Source organism: Panthera leo, chromosome D1, assembly GCF_018350215.1.
Source record: "Panthera leo isolate Ple1 chromosome D1, P.leo_Ple1_pat1.1, whole genome shotgun sequence".
Lineage (NCBI taxonomy): Eukaryota > Metazoa > Chordata > Mammalia > Carnivora > Felidae > Panthera > Panthera leo.
The window spans coordinates 108,143,158-108,167,129 of NC_056688.1; the positions used below are offsets into that span (position 1 = coordinate 108,143,158).

Consider the following 23,972-nt stretch of genomic DNA (forward strand, 5'->3'; position numbering starts at 1 on the left):
AGCATCTGCAGGGCAGAGGCTGACAGAGCCTGGGTCGGAGGTGGGAGCTGCCCTCAGAGCCCCAGGTGGAGCCCCAAGTGCAGACTTTTGGGACACTGCTTGCCACAGGCTGGCACAGGGCCCGGACCCACTGTCCTGGGCCTGTGTGTTGTCCTTGGGAGTCCTAGACCAGGTCCTGGGCCTTGGCGTCCTGTCTGTAAGGGGAGTGGCCATCACTTCCTGGGAGCCCGGGCTGGTTTGGGAGAGGGCCAGGTCGAGGGCTGGGAGGGCAGGTGCACTGGGCCCCGCCCTCTTAGTTCTCTGTATTGGGTTTTGTCTGATGAGACGGTTGGGATGCTAAGGGTCTGGATGATCTGGAGGCCCTAACCCCTCACGAACCCCCACGCTGGGGCTGAGTGCCTGGGGCGGAGGCAGGGAGATCAGGGCTTCCCCTTGGCTGCCTTGTTTGAGCATTTTCAATGCTTTTTTTCTTTTTTCAATTTTTATTTATTTTTGAGAAAGAGAGAGAGAGAGAGAGCATGAGCTGGGGAGGGGCAGAGAGAGGTGGGGACAAAGGATCTGAAGCGGGCTCTGTGCTTCGATGCTCAATCCGATGCGGGGCTCGAACTCACCAACCACGAGATCATGACCTGAGCCGAAGTTGGACACTTAACCGACTGAGCCACGCAGGCGCCTCTGCCCTGTATGAGCATTTTTAAAGGACTTCTCCCCCGGCCCCCCACCTCAGGCTCTCCTGTGCAGCCAGCCCCTGACTTCTTGAGGGTTGGGGGACAGGGACTGGATCCCATGTGCCGAGGCTGGAATCGGGTTCTTGAGGATGCCTCACAAAGGCCTCCAGAATAAAGGGGAGCGTGGTGATGGTGCCCCATTTACTGCTGGGGTCCTCCTGGCGAAGGCAGGGGTCCGGTGGCTGGGCCTGCAGACCTGAGCGGTGGGCAGTGCGCTGTGAGGTGGCGCCCTGGGACCCCTGGTCTTCGAACTGGGAAGTGAGATTAAGAGAAATGAGGACAAAGGGCCGGGGGGCGGGGGCCTGCAGACCTGGGGACACTCGAGGCCTCCTGTGAGGTGTAATTGGATCCCTCCGACCTGCCAGACACGGGGCATCTGCGGTCCTGACCCCGGGCCTGTTCCTCCACCTCCCAGGGCCCCGTCCTTTACATAAGGCCCCGGCAGGCTGGGCCGTAGGCCAGGCCCGCGGCCATGGCCTTCACAGACCTGCTGGACCGCCTAGGCGGAGTGGGTCGCTTCCAGGTCATCTACACGGGCCTGCTGCTGCTGCCCTGCAGCCTGCTGGCCTGTCACAACTTCCTGCAGAACTTCACGGCTGCCGTGCCTCGCCACCATTGCCAGGGCCCCGCCAACCACACTGCGGCCGCCACCAACGACTCGGGGGCCTGGCTCAGGGCCGTCGTACCCCTGGACCGCCGGGGGGACCCCGAGCCATGCCGGCGCTTCAAGGAGCCTCAGTGGGCCCTCCTGAGCCCCAACACGTCTGTCCGCGGGGCGGCCACGGAGGGCTGCAGGGACGGCTGGGTCTATGACCGCAGCGTTTTCCCGTCCACTATCGTGATGGAGGTCAGCGGGGGCCGGGGGCGGGGTGGGGGGCTGCTGCCCGAGGCCGAGGCTGGAGCGTCCCTCTCTCCCCTGCAGTGGGATCTGGTGTGTGAGGCCCGCCCCCTCCGCGACCTCGCTCAGTCCATCTACATGGCCGGCGTGCTGGTGGGCGCCATCGTGTTTGGTGGCCTCGCGGACAGGTGAGCCTTTAGGGAGGTGGGTCCCAGCCACCTGAGCCTCTTCGTTAATTTTTCTTCTTTCTGTATTTTTAAAAAATAGTTCTTAATGTTTATTTAGTTTTGAGTGAGAGGCCGGGCACGAGTGGAGGAGGGGCAGAGAGAGACACAGAGTCTGAAGCAGGCTCCAGGCTCCGAGCTGTCAGCACGGAGCCCGACGTGGGGCTTGAAGCCACGAATTGTGAGACCTTGACCTAGAGCTGAAGTCGGATGCTTAACCGACTGAGCCACCCAGGCGCCCCTAACGTTCCTTTATTGAGGCTTGTTTGTGTATACATAACACATTCACACGGTTCAAAATTCCAGAAGGTAGGAGAGAGCATGCAGGGACCTGTCCCTTTCCCACTCCTGCCCTGCCGTCCAGTAATTTCTAGAGGGCAGCCTGGTTTCTGTGCATCCTACCGGCGATGGTTTATGACTTTATGCAGTCCAAGCCAACATGGACACGTGGGCACCTGCTCTGTCCCACCTTCATTATACAAATGCTGGCCCACCCCACGCATGCTTCTGTGACCGGCTTCTTCTTCACTTCGAGGCCTCTGCGTATTCCATTAGAGAGACCCCTCCCCGGGGCGCGTTGGTGGCTCAGTCGGTTAAGCGTCCGACTTCAGCTCGGGTCATGATCTCGCAGTCTGTGGGTTCAAGCCCCGCGTCGGGCTCTGTGCTGACGGCTCGGAGCCTGGAGCCTGCTTCGGGAGTCTGTGTCTTCCTCTTGCTCTGCCCCAACCCCCCCCCCCCCCCGCCCTCTCTCTCTCCCCCTCCCCCACAAAAAGAATGAATGACTGAATGAGTGAGTGTATCATGGGGTGTGTGGAGAAGAAATGTTGCCCGCCCCCTTGATAGCCTGCGGCCCTCCCAGCCCAGCTAGAAAACTCTGGCCCTGGACCCTCACTGAAAAAACGGGGCAGTGTCAGAACCAGACTGGGATAACCCTGCTACCCTGAACCCTGACCTTTGACCCCTTTGTGGTGTGACAAGGCCCCAACCCACCCTGGCCTTCCCAACATGACCAGTTTCCATGAAGAGTTGACCCGGGGATCCTGCTCCCAGTGGCCTGTGAGTTCCGGGGTGAGGCCTCCAGCCAGCCAGAAGTTCGCACAGGGGACTCTCTCCCCACCTGCTGCACCTGCCTCTGGACCTTGGCAGAATCCCTGCCTTTCCCTAAGCCTGAAGATTAGGAGGTGGGGGGGGGGGGGCCAGAGATACTCCTCGAGTGAAGGGGCCAAAGAGGAAATACATCCCTGCGTCTTCAGTTTTCTTCCACACCACGCTTCTCCCTCCCTGACCAACCTCTGCCTCCAGGGCCTGGGGCCCAGCGGATATTCTGTTATGAGGGAGGGGCCTTGGGGGCACTTCCTCTTGCCCTCCCTGCTGCTGCCACCTCCGACCCTAACCTCGTGCCCGGCGCCTGGCTCAGGCTGGGCCGCAAGGGCCCCCTGGTCTGGTCCTACCTGCAGCTGGCAGTTTCGGGGGCCGCCACCGCATACTTCGGTTCCTTCGGTGCCTACTGTGTCTTCCGGTTCCTGATGGGCATGACCTTCTCCGGCATCATCCTCAACTCCCTCTCCCTGGGTGAGTCCGGCCGAGGAGGGGCCTGGCGGGGAGGGGGGCTCGTGGAAGGGGGGATGGCCGCCCTATTAGTGCAATCTTTCCTGTTGTGTTGTGTTGGGAGTCTCACCCAGTAACCTCCACTCAGAACCGGGGTTCAGAACCTCCACTCAGAACCTCCACTCAGAACTTCCACTCAGAACCCAGCCCGGGGTTCTTGGGTGACCTGGGCTCTCAACCATGACCCTGTCAGCAGTGAGCTGTGGACCCTGGGTTTCGATTTGCCCACCTGTATGCTGAGAGGGTTGAATTATTTCCTGTGTGAATAAGTCAAGGATAACCACTTAGTAAGCGCCTACTGTATGCCAGACTCGTTGTGGGCTCAGGGCGGGGACCCAGAAGGGAGGTGAGATACAGTGGCCCCCAAGGCTGCGGGGCTTATGTGGCTCCAAAAGGGGCAGGATTCACCCAGGCCGCAAAGGTGGTGACTCCACAGCGCCATGGTGGAGACCTTGTGCCCTGGAAGCCAAGTGGGAACGTCCACCACCCCCCCGCCCCAGGCCGAAGTAACAGGGTCCGTCCTCACTCCAGGCTGGTTTCAGGCAGCTCCCGGTGGCTCTGGCCCGGCGCACTGTCAGGCAGCAGGAAACCCACGGTGCATGCAGGCTAGCCACCTGCGTTTGCTGATGACTTAGTTTGCTCCCGGGACAGGCTCAGGGAGGGTCTGAGGGATCCAGACGGCTGCCAAAGACGGAATGGATCTTTCGTTTCAGGGGTGGGGGAGATCTTGGGGCTGGAGAACCGGGAGGTGCCAGGCCGGCGCACCTGACAGCCCCCCTCCCTGAATCAGGACATCGAAGGTTGCACGAGCTCACTCAGGATCCCAGCAAATCCCAGCCCATTTGCCTCAGCCTTCGGGATGGGGTGTCAAGCCACAGCCCGTGGGATCTGAAGGCAGGAATGGACATGCATGGCCCATCTCATGCTAGAATCGCCTCTATGACACACACACACCCCTACATACACATGCACCCATATACACACACCCCTCCCCACACACATTCATGCACCACCGTGTACCTGATGCTCCTCTAAGCACCAGAGACAGAGCAACGAACAAGGCAGATCTCTGCTCCTGTGGAGCCCGTGCTCTTGTGCAGGAAGAAAGATAGTAACACAAATAAGTAGATTATATAGTATGTTGGAAAGTGATAAGTGCTACAGGAGAAAATTAAAGCCCGCAAAGGAAATAAGCTTGGGGTGGGGGGCAGAGGGAGGGGGCAGTGGCCAGGGAAAGTCCTCACTGAGAGGGGTCACTGAGGAAAGCTCGCGGGAGGGAGGGAGGGCATCTGCCGCTATCTGGGGGGAAGGACATTCCAGGCAAAGACCCCGAGGGGTGTGTGTTTCTAGTGGGCTCCAGAGGACGGGGTCCTTGTGGCTGGAGCAGAGCACGGGGTGGGGAGGGGGCAGGGGAGTGGTGATGGATGAGGTCAGGGAGTTGGGGGGCAGACGCTTAGGCCCTGTGGCCATTTACAAGACTTTGGCTTTGACTCTGAGCAAGACGGGAGCCACTCGAGGATCCCGAGCTGCGGAGAGGATCTGACTTAGCATTTGCCAGGATCCCCGTGGGGGCCAGTTCCGGGGCTCCCGTGCCGGTCAGCAGGCTGCGGACGGGCTTGGGCCAGGGGGTAGCAGGAGGAAGCAGGAGGGGCTCTGCTAGATTCTGCCCATGGAAGCAACAGGATTTGCTGATGGCCTGGACACACGATGGACACAGGAGCTGGCTGCTCATGGGGAAGACGTGTCCTCGTTAATCTGTTGTGGTTGCCTCTGACGAGCGTGCATGATTCAACCAGTCCCCCATAGATGGGCTTGTAGGTTGTTCCCAAGTTTTGCTGTTTACAAAACAATCATGTAATTAAGAGCCATTCTATTTCCTTTCCTACCAACCATCTACATCTTTTGCCTGTTTTTTGTTCGTTTGTTTTGCCTTTTCTTCCGTTTCCTATTGATTTGTAGGAACCGGTCCAATGTTAGGGAAATTCACCCTCTATCTGTAATTTGAGTTGCAAATTTTTTGTTCCTTTGCTTGTGTTTGCTGACCTTGTGACCTGGCTCATGGTGTTTGTTTGTGTTTGTTTATATTCAGACGTTCCTGTGTTTATGGACTCAAGTTTTGTTGATCTTCCCTTTGGTTGCTTCTGGGTTTTATGACTTTCTTAGAAAAGCTTTTCCTGACTCTAGGATTGAAAAAAAAAAAATCTGCCGTGATTTTTCCTAACATCCTTGTGGTTTTATTGGTTATGTCTGATTCTTTGATGCTCCCTGTGTCTCAGCAGATCTCGGGGAAAATTTCAGGTGTCCACAGAGTGCCTATAAAGGGCACAGGTGAGTGAGACAACCCCGTGGGCTATGAGTCCCACTGATCCTGTCCTGCTTTTCTCTGCAGTCGTGGAGTGGATGCCCACCTGGGGCCGGACCGTGGCGGGGGTCTTGCTGGGATACTCCTTTACCTTGGGTCAGCTCATCCTGGCCGGAGTGGCATACGTGATCCGCCCCTGGCGGTGGCTACAGTTTGCTGTCTCTGTTCCTTTCCTCATCTTCTTCCTCTATTCTTGGTATGTCCTGACAGAGAGGGGCGTGGGGCGTGGGGCGGATGACAAGTTTGGGGTATGCAGTGACCCACGAAAGAGGGTCGATGCCTGTGGAGGCCATGGGCTCACAGGTACGGCCCGTGGCTTATCGGGAAGCTCCAATAAAATCCCTTACACTAGCGTGGGGCTCCAGAATATTACAGCGGTTTTGCCTCATCAGTTCCTTTGCAACTCACAACCAGTGGGGAACCGAGGCACAGCCCAGGGAGGGCCCGTGCCTCATTTAAGCTACACACCAGCGTCACAACCAGATTCAAAACTGGATGTGTGGAAGTTACTAGATGCCCTTCAGGGATTCCCTGTCTGGTGCGCGCTGAAAAAGGCAAGCTGGCATGTCCCAGTCTTCCGGATTCAGCAGGCAGCGGGAGAGGTCACCTTTCAGGGTCCGAAGGAAGGGGAACGAAGGTGTACTTGGGTCTGGAGAGTGGGTTCCGCTCAACGCTGCCATTCTTCGTCCTTCTTCCGGTCACAGGTGGCTGCCAGAGTCATCCCGATGGCTCCTGCTCCATGGCAAGTCCCAGCTAGCTGTGGAGAACCTTCGGAAGGTGGCTGTTATGAATGGGAGAATGGAGGAAGGGGAAAGGCTGACCAAAGAGGTGGGCAGCAAGGGTGCAAGGAAGAGTAGGAACCATTTCTAATCTTGCTGGTGGCCGGCCTCAAGATGTACCAGGATTTAGTAGCTTCCCAGGACTCGTCCACCATCCAGGTGGAGAGGCGGCGGAATAAGCAGAGTAGGATGAGTTCCGGTCTGGCCAAAACGTTCGCCATCGAACGGCTGTGTGATCTGAGATAAATAATTTAACTGCTTTGTTGATCAGGCCATCCATCTATGCCATGGAGGGGCGGGGGGGGGACCGCATTCCCATCGACGCCTCGCTGAGACTTAAATACAATAACAAAATAAAATGAAAACATTAACATAGAAATCATAAGGTGAAATTATCAAAGAATCAATAATAAAAGTACCATGTATTATAAATACCCTCATAAGATAATTACCATTTATAAGACAGTCACCAGTTATTATAAATTAAGTACCATTTATCGAGCCCCGTGTTAGGCACCATGCTAAGGTACATAGTTTTATTTATTTATTTATTTATTTATTTATTTATTTAATCTGAGAGAGAGAGAGAGAGAGCACACGAGTGGGGGAAAGAGGCAGAGGGAGAGAGAGAGAATCTTAAGCAGGCTTGATCCACCCTCCTTTGACCGTGACCTGATCAAGAGTCCGACACTCAACCAACTGAGCCACCCAGGTGCCCCCATAATCTCATTTAATTGTCACTGTAGCAGATAAGGAAACTGAAGTTTGAATGCATCACGTCATTTGCCTAAGAACACACGGTGGGGAGTGGCAGAACCACGTGAAACCCCTACCCCTGACCACTGGCCAAGCCAATCTCAGATCCTCTACCAGAAGTGAGGCATGAGGGTCTCTCTTGAACCACGGGTGGCTATTTCAGCCTAAGCAGCAGGCAGCTCAGGAGTCTTGGAACTCGCATGAGAGCCTCTGCTTCATTCTAAAGCTCGGGACACAATCTGTCGAGGGCCGTTGGTCTCAGGACAGAGAGGAGACTAGAAACAGCCATCTTGCCAGAGAACTCAACCTTGACCTTCCTCTCCACAGATGAAGGGACTCCTGGCAGGAAGATAGGATCCCAGATCCTTCCCTTCTGGTGATCAACCTTTCCTTGCCCAGGTGGTGACCTCCTACATCCAGAGTGAAATAGCAAGCGTCTGCCCTTCCAACTCAGTCTTGGACCTCTTCCGAACCCCGGCCATCCGAAAGATCACGTGCTGTCTCATGGTGGTCTGGTAGGTGATGTGCTCAAGCCCAAGTCTTTGACCTGAGGCCGGGACATGCCTTTCATCCCCACTTCCAAAGTCTGTTCTTAAATACTCTTAACGTAACAGGCAGGTGAGCCTTGTGAATTCAATCTTGTTTCATACTCTTTCTCTAGGGTCCTCTGACCCTCTGCTGGGCGCTGATATGTGGTCATAGATGAGACATCTGGGCTGACCTAGGGACCCCAAATCTGGGCAGTGGGTCTCACCTTGGTGGAGGGCCACCTGTTGAAATCACCCACACAGCTTTTCCCAAATGCACCTTGTCCCATCCTGATATGCCCTTGGGGCTCTCCAGGAGATTCTGGGAAGTGTCCCACTCTAGAAAAACACTTGGGGGTCCAGAAGGGGACAGACAGGGAAACGGTAATGTCTATGAGGTATGACAAGTGTCCTTATGGCAGTTCTCTTGGCTGGGGATGCTGAGTGCTTCATGCAGGAAATGGCATTTAGGGGGATTTTACAAAATGGCTGTGGAGTTTGCCACGTGAGCAGGAAGAAATTCACAGCAGCTGTGTAGATGGGCCTGAAGATGTAAAAGGGATAAAAATACAGGGACGCCTGGGTGGCTCAGTCGGTTAAGCGTCTGACTTTGGCTCAGGTTATGATCTCGCGGTTGACGAGTTCAAGCCCCGCATTGGGCTCTGTGCTGCCGGCTCAGAGCCTGGAGCCAGCCTCAGACTCTGTGTCTCCCTTTCTCTCTTCCCCTCCCCTGCTCATGCTTTGTCTCTCTCTCTCTCTCTCTCTCAAAAATGAATTAACATTAAAAAAAAGTTTCTTTTAATGGGTAAAAATACAAAAGCGATCCGTTCCCCTTGGCACAGACTGGAAGCTGGCAAATCCTCAGATAAGGAGCTGATTTAAAAAATGGGAGGGGACCATTGTCATTTCACTTGACAGAATAATAGTAAGTGTGAAATAGGGATATTTGTGAAGTAGGGAACACAGGCTATGAATGACCTGTTCTCTGGAGCAGACCCAGCCCTCGGATTTAGTGGGAACCAGCCAGGCAGTGATAGAAGACAGACTCCCTGGGTGACCTTGAACAAGCCAGCCAGCCTCCTGGTGCCGCAATTTTCTACTTAGATACCTACCCCTAAGGTCCTTTTAAACACTAAACGTTTGGGGGCGCCTGGGTGGTTCAGTCGGCCGAGCGTCTGACTTCAGCTCAGGTCACGATCTCGCGGTTCACGAGTTCGAGCCCCGCATCAGGCTCGCTGCCGTCAGCCTGTCGGCACAGAGCCCGCTTTGGATCCTCCGTCCCCCTCTCTCTGCCCCTTCCCTGCTTGCGCTCTCCCAAAACTAAATAAGTGTTTAAAAAAAAAAAGAGAGAATGAGAGAGAGAACAAAACTTTTGGACATATAACCCCACACCTGGCTGGGGTTTAAGTGCTCAGGTAGATTCTGTTCTCTGATTTAAGTCTGGAACTGTATCTGCTGTGCAGTGGAAATGTGGAATGGTCCACCACTCTGGACCTTGAGAGGGCTTCTGCCCCAACAGTGTTGCCCGTGGGGCAGTTCTGGCTCTGGGCAGCCAGAGAACTCCTCGGAACCCAAGTCAGGGAAGGGACGCCCTACTGCGGTCACCCAGCTGACCCAGGCTTTCCCCTGGCCTGTGAGCTTCCAACTTTCCTGTCTTCTTCCCACTGGGAAGAAACATCATAAATTAAAAATTCCAGGGTGGGCGTGCCTGGGTGGCTCAGTCGTTAAGCGTCCAGCTCTTGATCTCAGGTCTTGATCTCAGGGTCGTGAGTTCAAGTCCCACGTGGGGCTCCACTCTGGGTGTGAAGCCTACTTAAAAAACCAAAAAAACAAAGAAACCAAAAAGTTCCAGGGTTGAAAGTCCCCTCTTGGATCCCTCTGGGAAGAATAAGCTAAGGCCCATTTCTGTTAAAAGGGAGGAACTTGGACAGCTAGCGACTGGGCCGCCCAGATGGTTTTCAGCGGGTGGGGAGGAACTGGTAGACTTTCACAAACTTCTGTTGTAAATGCTTTCTGTTAACTTGCATTTCTCTTTCTTCGCTGGCTTTTTTCCTAGATAAATCGTACGGCGTACTCATTGAGAAAAATATTTTCTTTTCAAACAGCTCAGAAACATACAGGCAGCACAGTGTGTTGGTTAAGAGGCAGGACTCAACTGTACTTCGATGAAAAAAATAAAACAAGGGGCGCCTGGGTGGCTCAGTCGGTTGAGCGTCCGACTTCAGCTCAGGTCACGATCTCACGGTCCGTGAGTTCGAGCCCCGCGTCGGGCTCTGGGCTGATGGCCCGGAGCCTGGAGCCTGCTTCCGGTTCTGTGTCTCCCTCTCTCTCTGCCCCTCCCCCATTCATGCTCTGTCTCTCTCTGTCTCAAAAATAAATAAACGTTAAAAAAATTTTTTTTAAATTTAAAAAATAAATAAATAAATAAAACAAAAACAAAAGAGGCGGGACTTGGAACCCGATCGCTTGGATTAGAATCTCAACTCTTGCCACTTACTGTCTGTGTGATCTCGGGCGAGTTACTTAGCCTCTCTGTGCCTCAGTTTCCCCATATGTAACATTGATGTCATAAAAGTACCTACCACATAAGTTGCTTGTGAAGATTAGAATTTAAAAAAAAAATTTAAGGTGTTTTATTTACTTTCGAGAGAGAGAGAGAGAGCATGAGAGGGGGAGGGGGCAGAGAGAGAGAGAGGGAGACACAGAATCCGAAGCAGGCTCCAGGCTCCGAGCTGTCAGCACAGAGCCCGACGCGGGGCTCAAACTCACAAACTGTGAGATCATGACCTGAGCCAAAGTCAGATGCGTAACCGACTGAGCCACCCAGACGCCCCCAGCGTGTACTCTTTTGCAACTAGTTTCTCTTGTTCAAGATCATGTTTGTGAGGCACCTCCAGGTTGCAGGATATAACTTAGTTATATTCCTTGTGTAACATTCCAATGTATGAATATACTACTTGTGGGGGGCTGAATAACGACCCCCCCCAAAGGCGTCTAATCTAACTTTTCAAAGTTTCTGTGAATATAAACTTTTTCCAAAATGTAAAAAACAACCAACATCCGACAAAAACTCTACCCAGAATATAAATATATATTTATATTTATTTAATCATATGTTCTCTCTGTATATAGTTAACTGATGAGTAGTATCGATCCCTGTCCTAATCCCAGGAGACTGTGACTGTTACCTTACGTGATACGAGATAAGAGAAAGTGTATAAATTGGTTTCTGCCCCCAGCTCCTCCCACAGAACCCCTAAACCCCTCATCATTTCTTAAGTGATAAGATGACTAGGAGGCAAGTAAGAATTTTGTCTTTGTTTTGGGCCCCTCCTCTTCCTGTTGACGTCATAGCCTCACATGACCCAGTCAAGAGTTTTCTAGGTTCACCATCTTTGATGACACAGGATGTGGTGGTTGCAGGGGCCACGAGGAGAAAAATATCATTTGGGGTTGTCGGACTCTAGACTGGTTTCACATAAGGGAGCAGGGATGAGACCTTTGTCTTCCCCACCCTTGGAAAGTCATTCTTACCCCAAGATGAAAATAGGGCACATGATAAAGAGCAAACTGTTTTGGTTGGAGGGGGACAGAGATACTGAGCTGCTAGATCGGGGCTCCTGGGCGACTCAGCCGGTTATGTGTCCGACTCTTGATTTCAGTTCAGATCGTGATCTCACAGTGTGTGAGTTCGCGCCCCGCATCGGGCTCTGCACTGACAGCGCAGAGCCTGCTTGGGATTCTCTCTCTCTCTCTGCCCCTCCCCCGCTCTCTCTCTCCAAATAAATAAACTTAAAAAAAAAAAAAAAAAGCTGCTAGACAGCCAGGCTCCATCCATGACCCCTCCCTGAAATACGAGAGCCTTTCCGAAATGCCATGGGGGAGGGGTATGGCCTTGCAGCAGACCCCTGGGCAGAGGAGGGGAGATGAGGAGAGGGGTGGAAAGTGAGAGTCCAGGGCTTTTTCCAGGAGAGTCTTTGTCCTCATCTGAGCCCTTCCCTGCTGTCCTTGGGGTCCAGGTTGCCCCACATTCCTGCCAAAACCATGCCAGAAAGGAGGCCAGGGGCTCTGGAGGCCTTACTAGGAAGGGAGCCCCAGTGTTCGCTCAGGAGACGGCAAGGCAGGGAAACACGAAGGATAATTGTGTTGTGTTTGGATAACGTGACAAAGTTGTTTCCACGATGGGGAGAGGAGCGCGGTTTCCTTCCCAGAATGCCTGTCTCCCCACCAGACCGGAAGTCCCGGGAGGGCAGGCCGCGTCCATCTTGTTCACGGCCGTGTGCCCAGACGTGGTGGCACATTTATTTCCATGGTGTGAAGCAAGAAAGGCAGGAACATGTACACCGGAGAGAACGAGGAAGGGGGAAGAAGACAGAGAAATACCAGACAGAGGGGGAAGGAGAGCATGAGGGCTCAGCGTCCGGGAAGCCAAGGCAAGAGGAGCCCACCAGAAGGGAAGGGTCGGCGGAGGACGGGGTGGGGACAGAAGGACATCGAGAGGGGGTCCGAGCAATGCCCCTGATGTCCAGGCAGGTAAGGAGATTGATGAGGCAGAATTGGTCTTCCCAAGGTCAAAGTATCTACGCTAAAGCCAACAGGGACGCCTGGGTGACCCAGTCGGTTAAGTGTCCGACTTCGGCTCAGGTCATGATCTCGTGGTCAGTGAGTTCGAGCCCCGCTTCGGGCTCTGTGCTGACAGCTCAGAGCCCAGAGCCTGCTTTGGATTCTGTCTCCCTCTCTCTCTGTCCCTCCCCCGCTCACGCTCTGTTCTGTCTCTCAAAAATGAATAAACGTTAAAAAAAATAAATAAACAAATAAATAAATCATAAAGCATAGCAAACAAAGCCTACATCACGCTGCCTTCCCCTCAGTATTAAGAGCCACAGGGTGTTTTATCCTGGGTTTGTTTGCTTTCCAGAGTGTTCAAAATAGTATGTTGGCGGCCTTGCCTCTCAGCTCCACCTGGGAGGAGAAATCAGACCCGGATTTCCCGTGGACTCCCTCAGACCTGCCCAACAAGAATTACCGTGTCACTTTTCCAGAAGCGTCTTTGCTTTTTCTCCATCTCCCCTGACTCCTGTGGCTGGGGTGGGTGGGAGGGATGGTAGGCATTTCTCCGTCGGGGGAAGGGGGCAGATGCCAGGCCCGCTTGGGGAGAGCCCACCGCCGGATTCTGTTTTCCCACCTCCCCTCCCCATACGCTCCTGAGGCCATGTGGTCAGCATGTGGTCCGCCGGCAGCAAAACCAGGCCGACCCACAGGGCTTCATGAGGGTCGTCAACCCCAAGCCCCCTTCCTCTGGACCTCGTTTTGTTTCGCTTTTCGTAAGTGTGGTAAAATACACGTAACAAAATTTAGCATCTTGGCCGTTTGTGGGTGTGCAGTTCAGCATTGCTGTGTTCCAGAACCCTCCTCACCTTGCAACACTGAAACTCTGTTTTAACCCATTAAACAAGCGCTCATTCTCCCTCCACCCGGCCCCTGGCAACCGCCGTTCTCCTTTCCGTCTCTACTTCAGGCTGTCTCTACTTTTGTCTGCTTTGGGGACCTCGGGGAAGCGGAAACGTACAGTATTTATCTTTTTGTGACTGGTTAATTTCACCTCAAGCTTCATCCATGTCGGAGCACCTGTCAGAATTTACTCCCTTTTTATTTTTTGTGAGAGAGAGAGTGCACAAGTGGGGGAGAGAGGCACAGTGGGGGGGGGGGGGGGAGATGAGAGAGAAAGAGAGAGAGAAAGGGAGAGAATCTGAAGCAGGCTCCATGTTCAGTGAAGAGCCTGATGCGGGGCGCGATCCCACGACCCTGGGGTCATGACCTGAGCCAAAAGCAAGAGTCAGACGCTTCACCGAAGCAGCCACCCAGGGCGTGCCAGAATTTCTGCCTTTTTAAGGCTGAGTAATTGGCCTCATACACCACACACTGTGTCTCAACTCATCTCTCGATGGACAGTTGGGTTGCTTCTGCCTTTCGGCTGTTGTGAATAACGCGGCTATGCACGTGTATGTACAAATGTCTCTTTGAGACACTGCCTCAGGGATGTCGTAAATTTCCGCGGAGACCCCCCCCCCCACCCCCCCACCGGGTGTGGGAACTCTACCCCCCTTTGCTGTCAGATTGGCCGTAAACCCCCTTGCCAGAAGCAGCCCATCTTCAGGTGCCGATTTCTCGGTAAACGCTGGGAGACGCGGTGGGGGTCCCGTGGAGTCTTTGCCTTGTTGGAAGGCTCTCGTTTTCTCCCTCCAGCTCTTAGACGTGAAGCTCAGATCAGCCACTGAGGGCTGGAGGTGGAGGGGACAGGGGAGAACACTCACATTCCAGAACCCACGGGCTTGGGGGAGCAGGTGGCTGGGCAGGCAAGCGGGGGGAGGGACCAGGGCTCTAAGACTCAAGTCAGAGACTTGGATTTGGTGGCGGGGAACGGGAAGTTGGGTGATATTCCCCCGAGAGAGGAGTCCTGTGTCTTTCATCCCGTGTGCTGTCCCCCCGGGTCCAGAACAGTGAACCCCGGGCTGGAGCAGGACCATTCTGCTGCTTCTTCCAGGTTCTCCAACTCCCTGGCTTACTATGGGCTGGCCATAGACCTGCAGAAGTTTGGACTCAGCATATACCTGGTCCAGGTCCTGTTTGGGGTCATAGACATCCCGGCCATGCTGGTAGCCACCACCACCATGATTTACGTGGGCCGCCGGGCCACAGTGGCTTCCTTCCTCCTCCTGGCGGGGTTCATGGTGATCGCGAACATGTTTGTGCCAGAAGGTGAGCCATCCCTCACCTTCCCGGCCTCCCTCCCCCCTTTCCAGGCTCCAAGCCTCACCCTCTGCCTCCTCTCCATGCCCCAGCCCCTCCTGAGCGCCCTGCTCCCTCCACTACCCCCTCTGCCTCCCTGATCCCTTCTGGGGCTCCGAGCACCCCCGACCCTCTGCTCTGCCTCCCCCCTCTACAGACATGCAGGCCTTGCGCATGGCCCAGGCGGCACTCGGCAAAGGCTGCCTGGCCAGTTCCTTCATCTGTGTGTACCTGTTCACGGGCGAGCTGTACCCCACAGAGATCAGGTGGGTGCATGGGGAGAAGCCGAGCAGCGCCTGCCCCGACCTGGAAGGCCCGGGAGCTCCAGGTCGACACCTGCTGGGCTTGCTGAAGCAGGACCCCCTCTCCTCTCTGCTCTGCCCCCTGGCACCCAGGCCCTGGCACTCCCAGCCCTCTGGGAGGTCTGGGCCATGGCCACTGACCGGTCCACACTTTCTAGGCAGATGGGGATGGGCTTTGCTTCGGTCAGTGCCCGCTTTGGGGGTCTGACTGCACCCCTGGTCACCACGCTTGGGGAGTTCAGCACCGTCCTGCCGCCCTTGGGCTTCGGGGCCACCTCGATCCTGGCCGGCCTGGCTGTCTGCTTCCTGGCTGAGACCCGCAACGCGCCCCTGGTGGAGACCATCGAGGCCATGGAGAGGAGGTGAGGAGCCTCTGGGCACGGTGGGGTGGGGGTGGCCAGACAGGCCCAGGTCCCCCGTGACACAACCCGGGGCAACGAGTGTCCTCCTGCGGCTGCTACAATGTCATGGCCAGTGGGGCCGTACTGGGAGACTCGCGTAGGCCACGCCTACGCTTGTGTCTGGGATCTCGGCTTAGCGTTCAACAAGGACAGAGCCGGCAACCAGTGTCAAAACAGAGCCCAGAATAAACCGTGGACCAGGCAAAGCAGGAACGTGAGCTGAAGCAAAGCGGGGCAGAGAAGCAGGAATGGCAGTTTGTGGGGAGGGGAGGTATCACATCCTGACGCAAAGACAGGCCCGTGTGGCTGCCGTGGTGGCCTTCAAATTTGGCTCAGAGATTCCTGGCAACAGAAAGGGAGAGCCCGTTAATGACTTTTGTCCTACTGTCAGAAAAAGTGATACCAGTTCTCTGGGGAAAGTGAAACTTTTCTCAACAGTTGGCACCAGGTGAAATGTCTCTAATGATCTCCTTAGAGAGGTCACCGAGTAAGGTGACAATGTCTTTGGCGATGTTTCTAAAAGTGCCAGGGTGGGGGCACCTGGGTGGCTCAGTCGGTTAAGCCTCCGACTTCGGCTCAGGTCATGATCTCGCGGTCCGTGAGTTTGAGCCCCACATCAGGCTCTGTGCTGACAGCTCAGAGCCTGGAGGCTGCTTCGGATTCTGTGTCTCCGTCTCTCTCTGACCTTCTCCCGCCCCCACTCTGTGTCTCTCATTCTCAAAAATAAATAAACATTAAAAAAAAAACATAAAAATAATCCCCCATGAGCATCCTACATCTAACCTGAGCCATGGCCTAGGGCTGGACTCACATAGATCAAGGACAAGGACATATGCTTTGGCAAGTCCTGCCAATTCTGCCTCCAAAATGTCTTTAGAACCTGTCCATCTCTGTCACCCCTGTGACCATCCCCCTCCTGGTCTAGATAACTATACAAGCCTCATAGCCTCCCCTGTCCCTTCCACTTTATTCTTTTTTTTTTTAAGCTTATTTTGAGAGAGACAGAGACAGCATGAGCAAGGTACAGAGAGAGGGAGAGAGAGAGAGAGAGAGAGAGAGAGAGAGAGAGAGAATCCCAAGCAGGCTCTGTGCTGTCCGTGCAGGGCCCCATGAGGGGCTCAAATCTACGAAACCATGAGATCATGACCTGAGCCGAAATCAAGAGTCAGACGCTTAACCAACTGAGCCACCCAGGTGCCCCTCCACTTTATTCTTTATATAGCAACTAGTGCAAAAGGCTTGCCATGTAAAGAAACACACCATTCCTCCTTGGAACCCTTCACTGGCACCTTTTTACATTAAAGGTAAAATCTGAAATCTCAGGGTACCTGGGTGGCCCGGTTGGTTGAGGGTCCGACTTTGGCTCAGGTCATGATCTCATGCTTTGTGGGTTCAAGCCCCATATCAGTCTGGCTGCTGTTAGCACGGAGCCCACTTTGGATCCTCTGTCCCCCCCTCTCTCTGCCCCTCTCCCACTGGAGCTCTCTCGCTCTCAAAAATAAATAATAAAAACATTTTTAAAAAATCTGAAATCTTAAAAAAAAAAAAAATCTGACCTCTTACAAGCTCCCAGGATCTGGCCCCTGACGCCACCGAGGCTGTTCTCTCTGTCTGGAACGTTCCTCCCCATGCTCTCTGTTTAATTCCCACCCACACTACAGATATAGGTCCAGACTCCCCAGATGCTGGGTAAATATTCGTCAGGAACCCAAGCCAGAGCCTGTTTGCAGGTGTTCTGAGATGTTGCCTGAGGGACCCAAGTACATGAAAATGCAGCCGGAGAAGTGCCCTCCCCTGATGTTACTGCGATGGTTCTGATCCCGGCCATGTTTAAGATCACATTTTGCTTTCCCTGGCTATAGAGAAATCCCACCAATACCAAATGAAATTCTAGCTGGGGTAACACCGCTTCCTTTGATCCTGCCAGGAACATTTATTCTAAAACTACCGTAGGTTGTTATGGATATGAACCAACAACTAAAAAATGATGGAGGCCATCTACTAAAAATAATTTTAATTTTTATAAAAGTTGATAACAAGGCCATTTTTCCCACAACAATTTGCTGACTGGATCTGACCTAGCTGGTCCTGCCAGGAGTGTGGAAAACTAAGTGAGCTCCAAAAAGGCAGGGAGCTCTCTTAAGCTCAACAAATGTTGCTTTGCTAGACAAGGAACTTTTTGTCCGAATCACAGGAGAGAAAGTCATTGAGACATCTCTCCCAAAGCCTCGCGTGTGTATTTCCTTAGAACAAGGATGTTCTCGGGGCGCCTGGGTGGCTCAGTCAGTTAAGTGTCCGACTCTGGAATTTTTTATTTTTTTTTAACATTTATTTATTTTTGAGAGAGAGAGAGAGACAAAGCTGAGGTGGGGGACGGACAGAGAGAGAGGGAGACAGGATCTGAAGCAGGCTCCAGTCTCTGAGCTATCAGCACAGAACCCAACGTGGGGCTCGAACCCACGAACCGCGAGATCATGACCTGAGCCGAAGTCAGATGCTTAACCGACTGAGCCAGCCAGGGGCCCCTATACCCTGATTATTTTGATTGCTCAATTTGTTCCAAATTTGACCAGTAGGACCCTTTTGACTTCTGTGTTCCCTTAAAATTCTTTAAGCACGTCCCTCTTTTCTGGCACAACCAGATAGTCTAGGATCATCGCTTCCCTGTGGCTGTCCCTGGAGCGGCCATTTCTCTGAGCGTCCTGGTTCATTTAATAGAGAATCGTATTTAGAAGCCAAGATCCAGGTGAGAGGGGCTCACCGTTATTGGGGGTTTTCTACTCTCAAGCCCTCTCAGGGAACAGAAGCGGCGAATATATGAATATACATATAGATCACACACCTGTGTATCTGTTTTTCCATATCCAGAGATCATACTGAAAACGATGAGCTCACACCATTACCTCCAACCTCAATCTGACACGCCCCACCGCCAGTTTCTCCCTTCTCATATTGAACTCCCTTCCCCCATAATGGCTTGAAGACCGAATTGTTCAGGAGGGGAAGGGAAAAAAGTTTTCCATATATTCTCGATGGCACAGGTTGTTGTTCTCCTCAATAGACCTCCAACCTCATATCCTCGCATCTATGCTTCCCCTTGAGCGAGTGTAACCATGCCAAAAGGCAGACTAGCTGCACTCAAAGTCTATTTGCATTTCACATAAACTTTTGCACACAAAATTGAAGCCTGTGACTTATTAAGGAGGAAACAGCCAGATCCGGGGCAACAAAGCCTGCTTTCGAGTAGGCACCAAGCAAGGGCACGTCCAGATGGAGCCCTGCCGTAAGTGAGCCAAGAAGAGTGCAGGACACAGGGAGATTTGGAGAGTTCTGGAGGTCGAAGATTTGAGCTGGTGTGTAATTTAGGCTTTTTGACATCTGATCTATGTATTAAATTATTATTCACTGAGTTCCTACTGTGTGCCAGACACAGTGCTCAGTGTCGGTGTAGAGTGAACAGAAAAGATGTGATCCGTGACCTCTTGGAGGTTACAGAGTTAAGAGAGGCACGTAGAGAGCAAATACACAAAAATAAATATGTAATTAAGAGAGAATAATCGAGGGGCGCCTGGGTGGTGGCTCAGTTGGTCAAGTGTCGATTTCGGCCCAGGTCATGATCAGTTTGTGGGTTCAAGTCGGGCTCTGTGCTGACAGCTCAGAGCCTGGAGCCCGCTTCGGATTCTGTGTCTCCCCCTCTCTCTGCCCCTCCCCCACTCACACTCTGTCTCTCTGTCTCAAAAATAACATAAATGTTAAAGAAAAAAATTTTTTTTAAAGAGAGAATAATTGAGTGGTTGGGGATGCCCCTAGACTTGAGAGAGATGGAATGAGCCAGGCTGAGAAGGGCAGGCGTGTGTTCCTGGACAAGGGAACACCCAGTGAAAGCCCCTTGAAGTCCCAGAGAGCTGGGAGGAGCTGAGTGATGAACCTGAAAGGCCAGCCTGGAGAGGGGCAGGGGCAGCCCTAGAGATGACTGAGAATTTAGGCTTTTAAATCAGTAGAGAAACGACCGCAGGACTTGGAGGAAGGGATTGATGTGATCTGATTTTTAAAAACCCCTTCTGTCTCCTTTGCATTAGTAAATCTCAGCCTAAATGGGGCCTTGGGTTTAGGAATTTAGACCTTTCTACATTATCACCCCCACCCCCACTGCAGAGACCTTTTTGCATACACATTTTTTTCCCTAATCACACCCCCTCCCTCCCAATAACATTTTAATGCCACAGATATACTGTGTATCTATTCACGAACCGTGACCCTTTGGAAGACCACAAGCCATTGTAATATCTCAGATTTTTTGTCCCCTCCCCTGTACCAAGAACCACTTGTTGCCCCCTGGGGGCAATATCTCCCCCGAGAAGATTCATAGACAATGATAACCTGTTCCGTCAGCTGTAGGACTCCTTGTAGTTAAGATTTTTAGAACCTCTGAGGGGCTTATAATTAGATCCACATTCAGTATGTCCCTGCAAGGTTCCCAAGTGTTCTGGTCCATGGGCTTCTTCCGGAACCTGTAAGGAGCTCTTCTTGGCAATTCCCTTCCAATCAAATATGAGACAGAAACGACTCAGCTTGTTCTGGTTTGGTAGGAAATAGTGATGCTGGGGAACCAGAGACAAGAGATAGCCTCTCTCATGAGTCAGTCGAGTGGAGTTTTTGATATTTGAGACAATAAGAATTCAAGAACTCCTCAGCCAATTTCGTTTTCCTCAATTTCTAATCTCATCAACTAATTACGAGTGCTGGTCACAGGCCTTGGGTGTCGAGGATTAAGAGAAGAAAATGGCTCGTCCAAGGTTCAAGTTACCCATCTCCAAGATGGCCGCAAGCTGAGAGGGATTCCCTGTAACATACCTTCTAATGCTGGTTCCCGGAGTAACGATGGAAGGGAACTTCCTCCACTTCACAGGCTGACGAAAACCCATTTGTAAATAAATTATTTCTATGTTAAGTTGCCAGATCCTTCATGAATCACAAGACTAGATAGATAGTGTTTCTTCAGAATGGCCTAAATGCCTGGTGTGGGGTTGGGTCAACCTCTGTGACCCAGTTGGACTTATGCCCCAGATTTTTAGGGCGACATAACAAGGGAACAGTTGACTAATAACCCTGTTCAAAAAACCCTTTTAAGTAAGACTATCACATTCACAAAGAAGGAAATGCTGATCGAAAATAAACAGAAGAGAGGTAGTGAGGTCAGTCATAATGAGAGAAATGCAAATTAAAACAGGGGAGAGGTCATTTTAAAATACCCAATAAGGGAAAAAAAAAAAAAAAAGGAAACATAGTAGTAGTCAATTAAGATGTAGGGACAGGAAGGAGGAAAGTTCTGCAACTTTTCTGGAAGTTTCTTTGGCATTGCTGTTCACGAGATGGAAAATTTTTCATATTCTTCTAAGCAGCAGTGACATTTCCAGGATTCTGCCCTAAGGAAATAAGCTGAAATGTGGCCATTGTATGTGACATAAATGTTTATTTACAAGGCTATTCATCACCATGCTTGAGGTATCAGGAAAAATATGTCAACTCTCCAGATCTCCAACAATTTAAATAGATTATGATATATTGCACAATAATTGAAAGTTATGTTGGTGAAGAGTTTTTAAGGGCATGGGAATATTTACAATATACGGTTAAATAGTATATTAAAATAATTATGATAGTTTCTTTTTTTTTTTTTTAATTTTTTTTTCAACGTTTTTTATTTATTTTTGGGACAGAGAGAGACAGAGCATGAACGGGGGAGGGGCAGAGAGAGAGGGAGACACAGAATCGGAAACAGGCTCCAGGCTCCGAGCCATCAGCCCAGAGCCTGACGCGGGGCTCGAACTCACGGACCGCGAGATCGTGACCTGGCTGAAGTCGGACGCTTAACCGACTGCACCACCCAGGCGCCCCGATAGTTTCTTAATTATGTCCGGAAATAGAGACTCGAGGGGTGCCTGGCTGGCCCAGTTGGTAGAGCATGTGACTCTTGATCTCAAGGTCATGAGTTTGAGCCCCATGCTGGGTGTGGAGATGACTTAAATAAACAAAACTAAACAACAAAAAAGAAACAAAACAACAACAAAAAAATAGGGGCTCAAAAGAGAGAAAGAAAGAGGTTAAAATGGTGACAGTGGTTGCCTCAAAGTATGAGTGACGTTTAATTTTTTTTCCTAGCTGGTTTACATTTAGAAATTATCTCCAGGTGTCTGGTTGGCTCAGTCAGAAAAGCATGCGACTCAGTCTCGGGGGACTGAGTTTGAGCCCCAAGTTGAGTGCAGAGACTACTTAAATAAATAAAACTTAAACAAATTTTTTCAACATAAAAATTATCTTCAAGTTGTCTATATTGAGCAGGTTTTCTTTGGTAATTAAGGGGGAGAGGCACACAAGGAAAGCATTTATAAGCCTTCAGTTAAGTCGTTTCCCAGACACAGGGTAGCCCCTCTGGGGGCCTAGAAGCTAGGGAAGGGTCTGACGCTCCTTAAAGCCTGCCATGATCTTGGAAAGACCCAGATGAGAGGCAGCAGGGCCTGGACAAAGTACCAAGGATCCAATCAGTGACCTTCCATGGAGCTTCTCCCACTGCTACTGGGAGCTTAGAGAGGGGAGGGGTGGGGGATGGGCTCTCAGCCTTGCAGCAAGAGGTCTGGCGCTCCACCAAGGCCAAAGCCCAGGCCATTGGTTAACTGGGACCTCCTGCCGCCCTCTCCTCCATGGTGAACACCAGTTGCATGGCTGACCCCGGCATGTTTTTAACGCTGACTATATTATATTTCAGACATTAAAAAAAGAAAGAAGACCATGGACTTCGGGTCACACAACAGGCTGCCTCTGGTCATCTTGCTCATAAGATGACTTTTAAAAGTGATATTGAGCAAGCCTAACCATTGTAGCAGTTGGATCTGGAGAATGTGTGCCTCTGGGTTTTTCGGAATTATCTTTGAAAGGGATGGGGAATCTATCGCCAGAACTGGGGAGAAACTGGCAGGCGGGACATAAGGGCCGTCCGTCAGCCCCCGCAGGCACACAACAGATACGACAGATAAGCTGGATGGACCGAAGGGGCAGAGTCAGGAAAGGCTTCAAGTCCAGAAAAGACACATGGAGGACAGCAAAGCGAGAAGAAAAGTGTTTGTTTGTGATTATCGAAGCAATAATCACACACAAAAATGGCTTAAACAATTGAACTAAGAGATTAGAAATAGAAGAGTTACAAGGTAAGAATAAAAACACTGATGAAACATTTTTTTTCATGTTTATTTCTTTTGAGAGAGAGAGAGAGAGCATGAGCAGGGGAGGGGCAGAGAGAGAGGGAGACAGAGAATCCAGAGTGGGCTCCAGGCTCCCAGCTGTCGGCCCAGAGCCAGACACGGGGCTCGAACTCACCAGCCGTGAGATCATGACCTGAACCAAAGTCGGACACGTAACCGACGGAGCCACCCAGGCGCCCCAGACACAGATCCTTTCAAAGAAACACGGATAAAAGAGAAAAGGGCAAAACCGCAGCCGGTCAAGCAGAAAGCCCCAAGGGGCAGCTCTCGGACTTGGAGGCTTTCCTGGTGACGTCCCTGCCATCTCCCATCCCCTCACTCTTCTCCCTGCCTCCAGGGCTGGCTGACTCTCTGCCTGGGTTGGGGGAGAAGGGCCTTGGTAGTGCCCACTCCCCCAGGGTCTCTGTCGGAGCGCCTGGTCCGCAGGGAGCCGAGCCCGGCACCTGCAAGTTCGTTGAGCCTCGTGCCCCATTCACCAGTTGGGTGACCTTGGCACGTCCTCACTGGAAAACTCTTTGACCTTGCGCTCTTTCCCTGAGGTGCCCCGTGAGAACTAGAGGGAGGGCTGCTGCGGCCCCCACCTTCCTGGGGACAGCAGCGACGCATGCCTTGCACGTAGCACAAACACACTCATGAATGCTGCGCACACACCGTCTGCTTCTCACCCCTTCTTTTCTGCCTCTCCGTCTCATTTTTCCATTTGCCTTTTCATTTCAACAGAGTCCAACAAGGTCTTCGCAAGGAGGATGCAGAAGAGAAGACGGAAGAAATTTCTCTCCAGCAGCTGGGAGCTTCTCCCCTCAAAGAAACCATCTAAGCTGCCAAGAGCCTGGAGCTTGCTGGCCGCACCTTCTTCGGTGTTTAGACACCGCTGGGGCTTTTCCTGACAATGATCAGGGGTGAGGTTGGCCAAGGACCGTGGTGGCCTGGCGAGTCCGTGCCAAAGAGCTGCCTACAAACCAGAGCTGTGGCGACTGGAAGAAAACCGACCAGCGGCAGCCAACTGGCGTCCCAAACATGCAGAAAGTCAAGAGAATATGCCCAGGCACCAAAGGAGGAACTGTTTTCCCTTCCGTCCTTGGATCCGCCCCCTTAAGACCTCTGTTCATTCTTATCCCACCTCAAAACACCGTCTGGGCAGCGTTAGGGTGGCTGACATTTCTGCCCCTGGTTGTCCCTGGAACAGCCCCACCCGGCTTGTTCTTGAGAACCCATTCTGCTCCACTCACGGGGCCTTTCCTCTTTCTGGCCGCATATGCAATTAAAGCTCTCTTCCCCTGTGTCTGTGACTTACCTTCTCAACTAGCAAATGTGGGACTTGCACGTGGTACGTGCTTTACGTGCTTAATAAGCAGTTGGTGAATAAGCGGTGAAACCAGACTTGGGAGACGGAGAGACC

General features: G+C 52.2%; 1 protein-coding gene across 1 annotated transcript; it reads left to right on the forward strand.

The window, feature by feature from the left end:
- The first annotated feature begins 1,200 nt into the window (after positions 1-1,200).
- Positions 1,201-23,972, forward strand: LOC122199515 (solute carrier family 22 member 20). The gene is made up of 10 exons (XM_042904638.1): positions 1,201-1,575; positions 1,651-1,754; positions 3,208-3,362; positions 5,788-5,956; positions 6,465-6,588; positions 7,695-7,810; positions 14,367-14,581; positions 14,769-14,877; positions 15,072-15,275; positions 23,294-23,972. The coding sequence occupies exons 1-10, from the start codon at positions 1,201-1,203 to the stop codon at positions 23,388-23,390; spliced, it is 1,668 nt and encodes a 555-aa protein (XP_042760572.1). The 3' UTR covers positions 23,391-23,972.

Bases quoted from the DNA above. Each gene is read 5' to 3' on its own strand.
- LOC122199515 (XM_042904638.1), top strand. From the start codon at position 1,201: ATGGCCTTCACAGACCTGCTGGACCGCCTAGGCGGAGTGGGTCGCTTC. The intron at 7,811-14,366 runs GTAGGTGATGTG...TGCTTCTTCCAG, and splicing joins TGCTGTCTCATGGTGGTCTG to GTTCTCCAACTCCCTGGCTT. The intron at 14,878-15,071 runs GTGGGTGCATGG...CACACTTTCTAG, and splicing joins CTGTACCCCACAGAGATCAG to GCAGATGGGGATGGGCTTTG.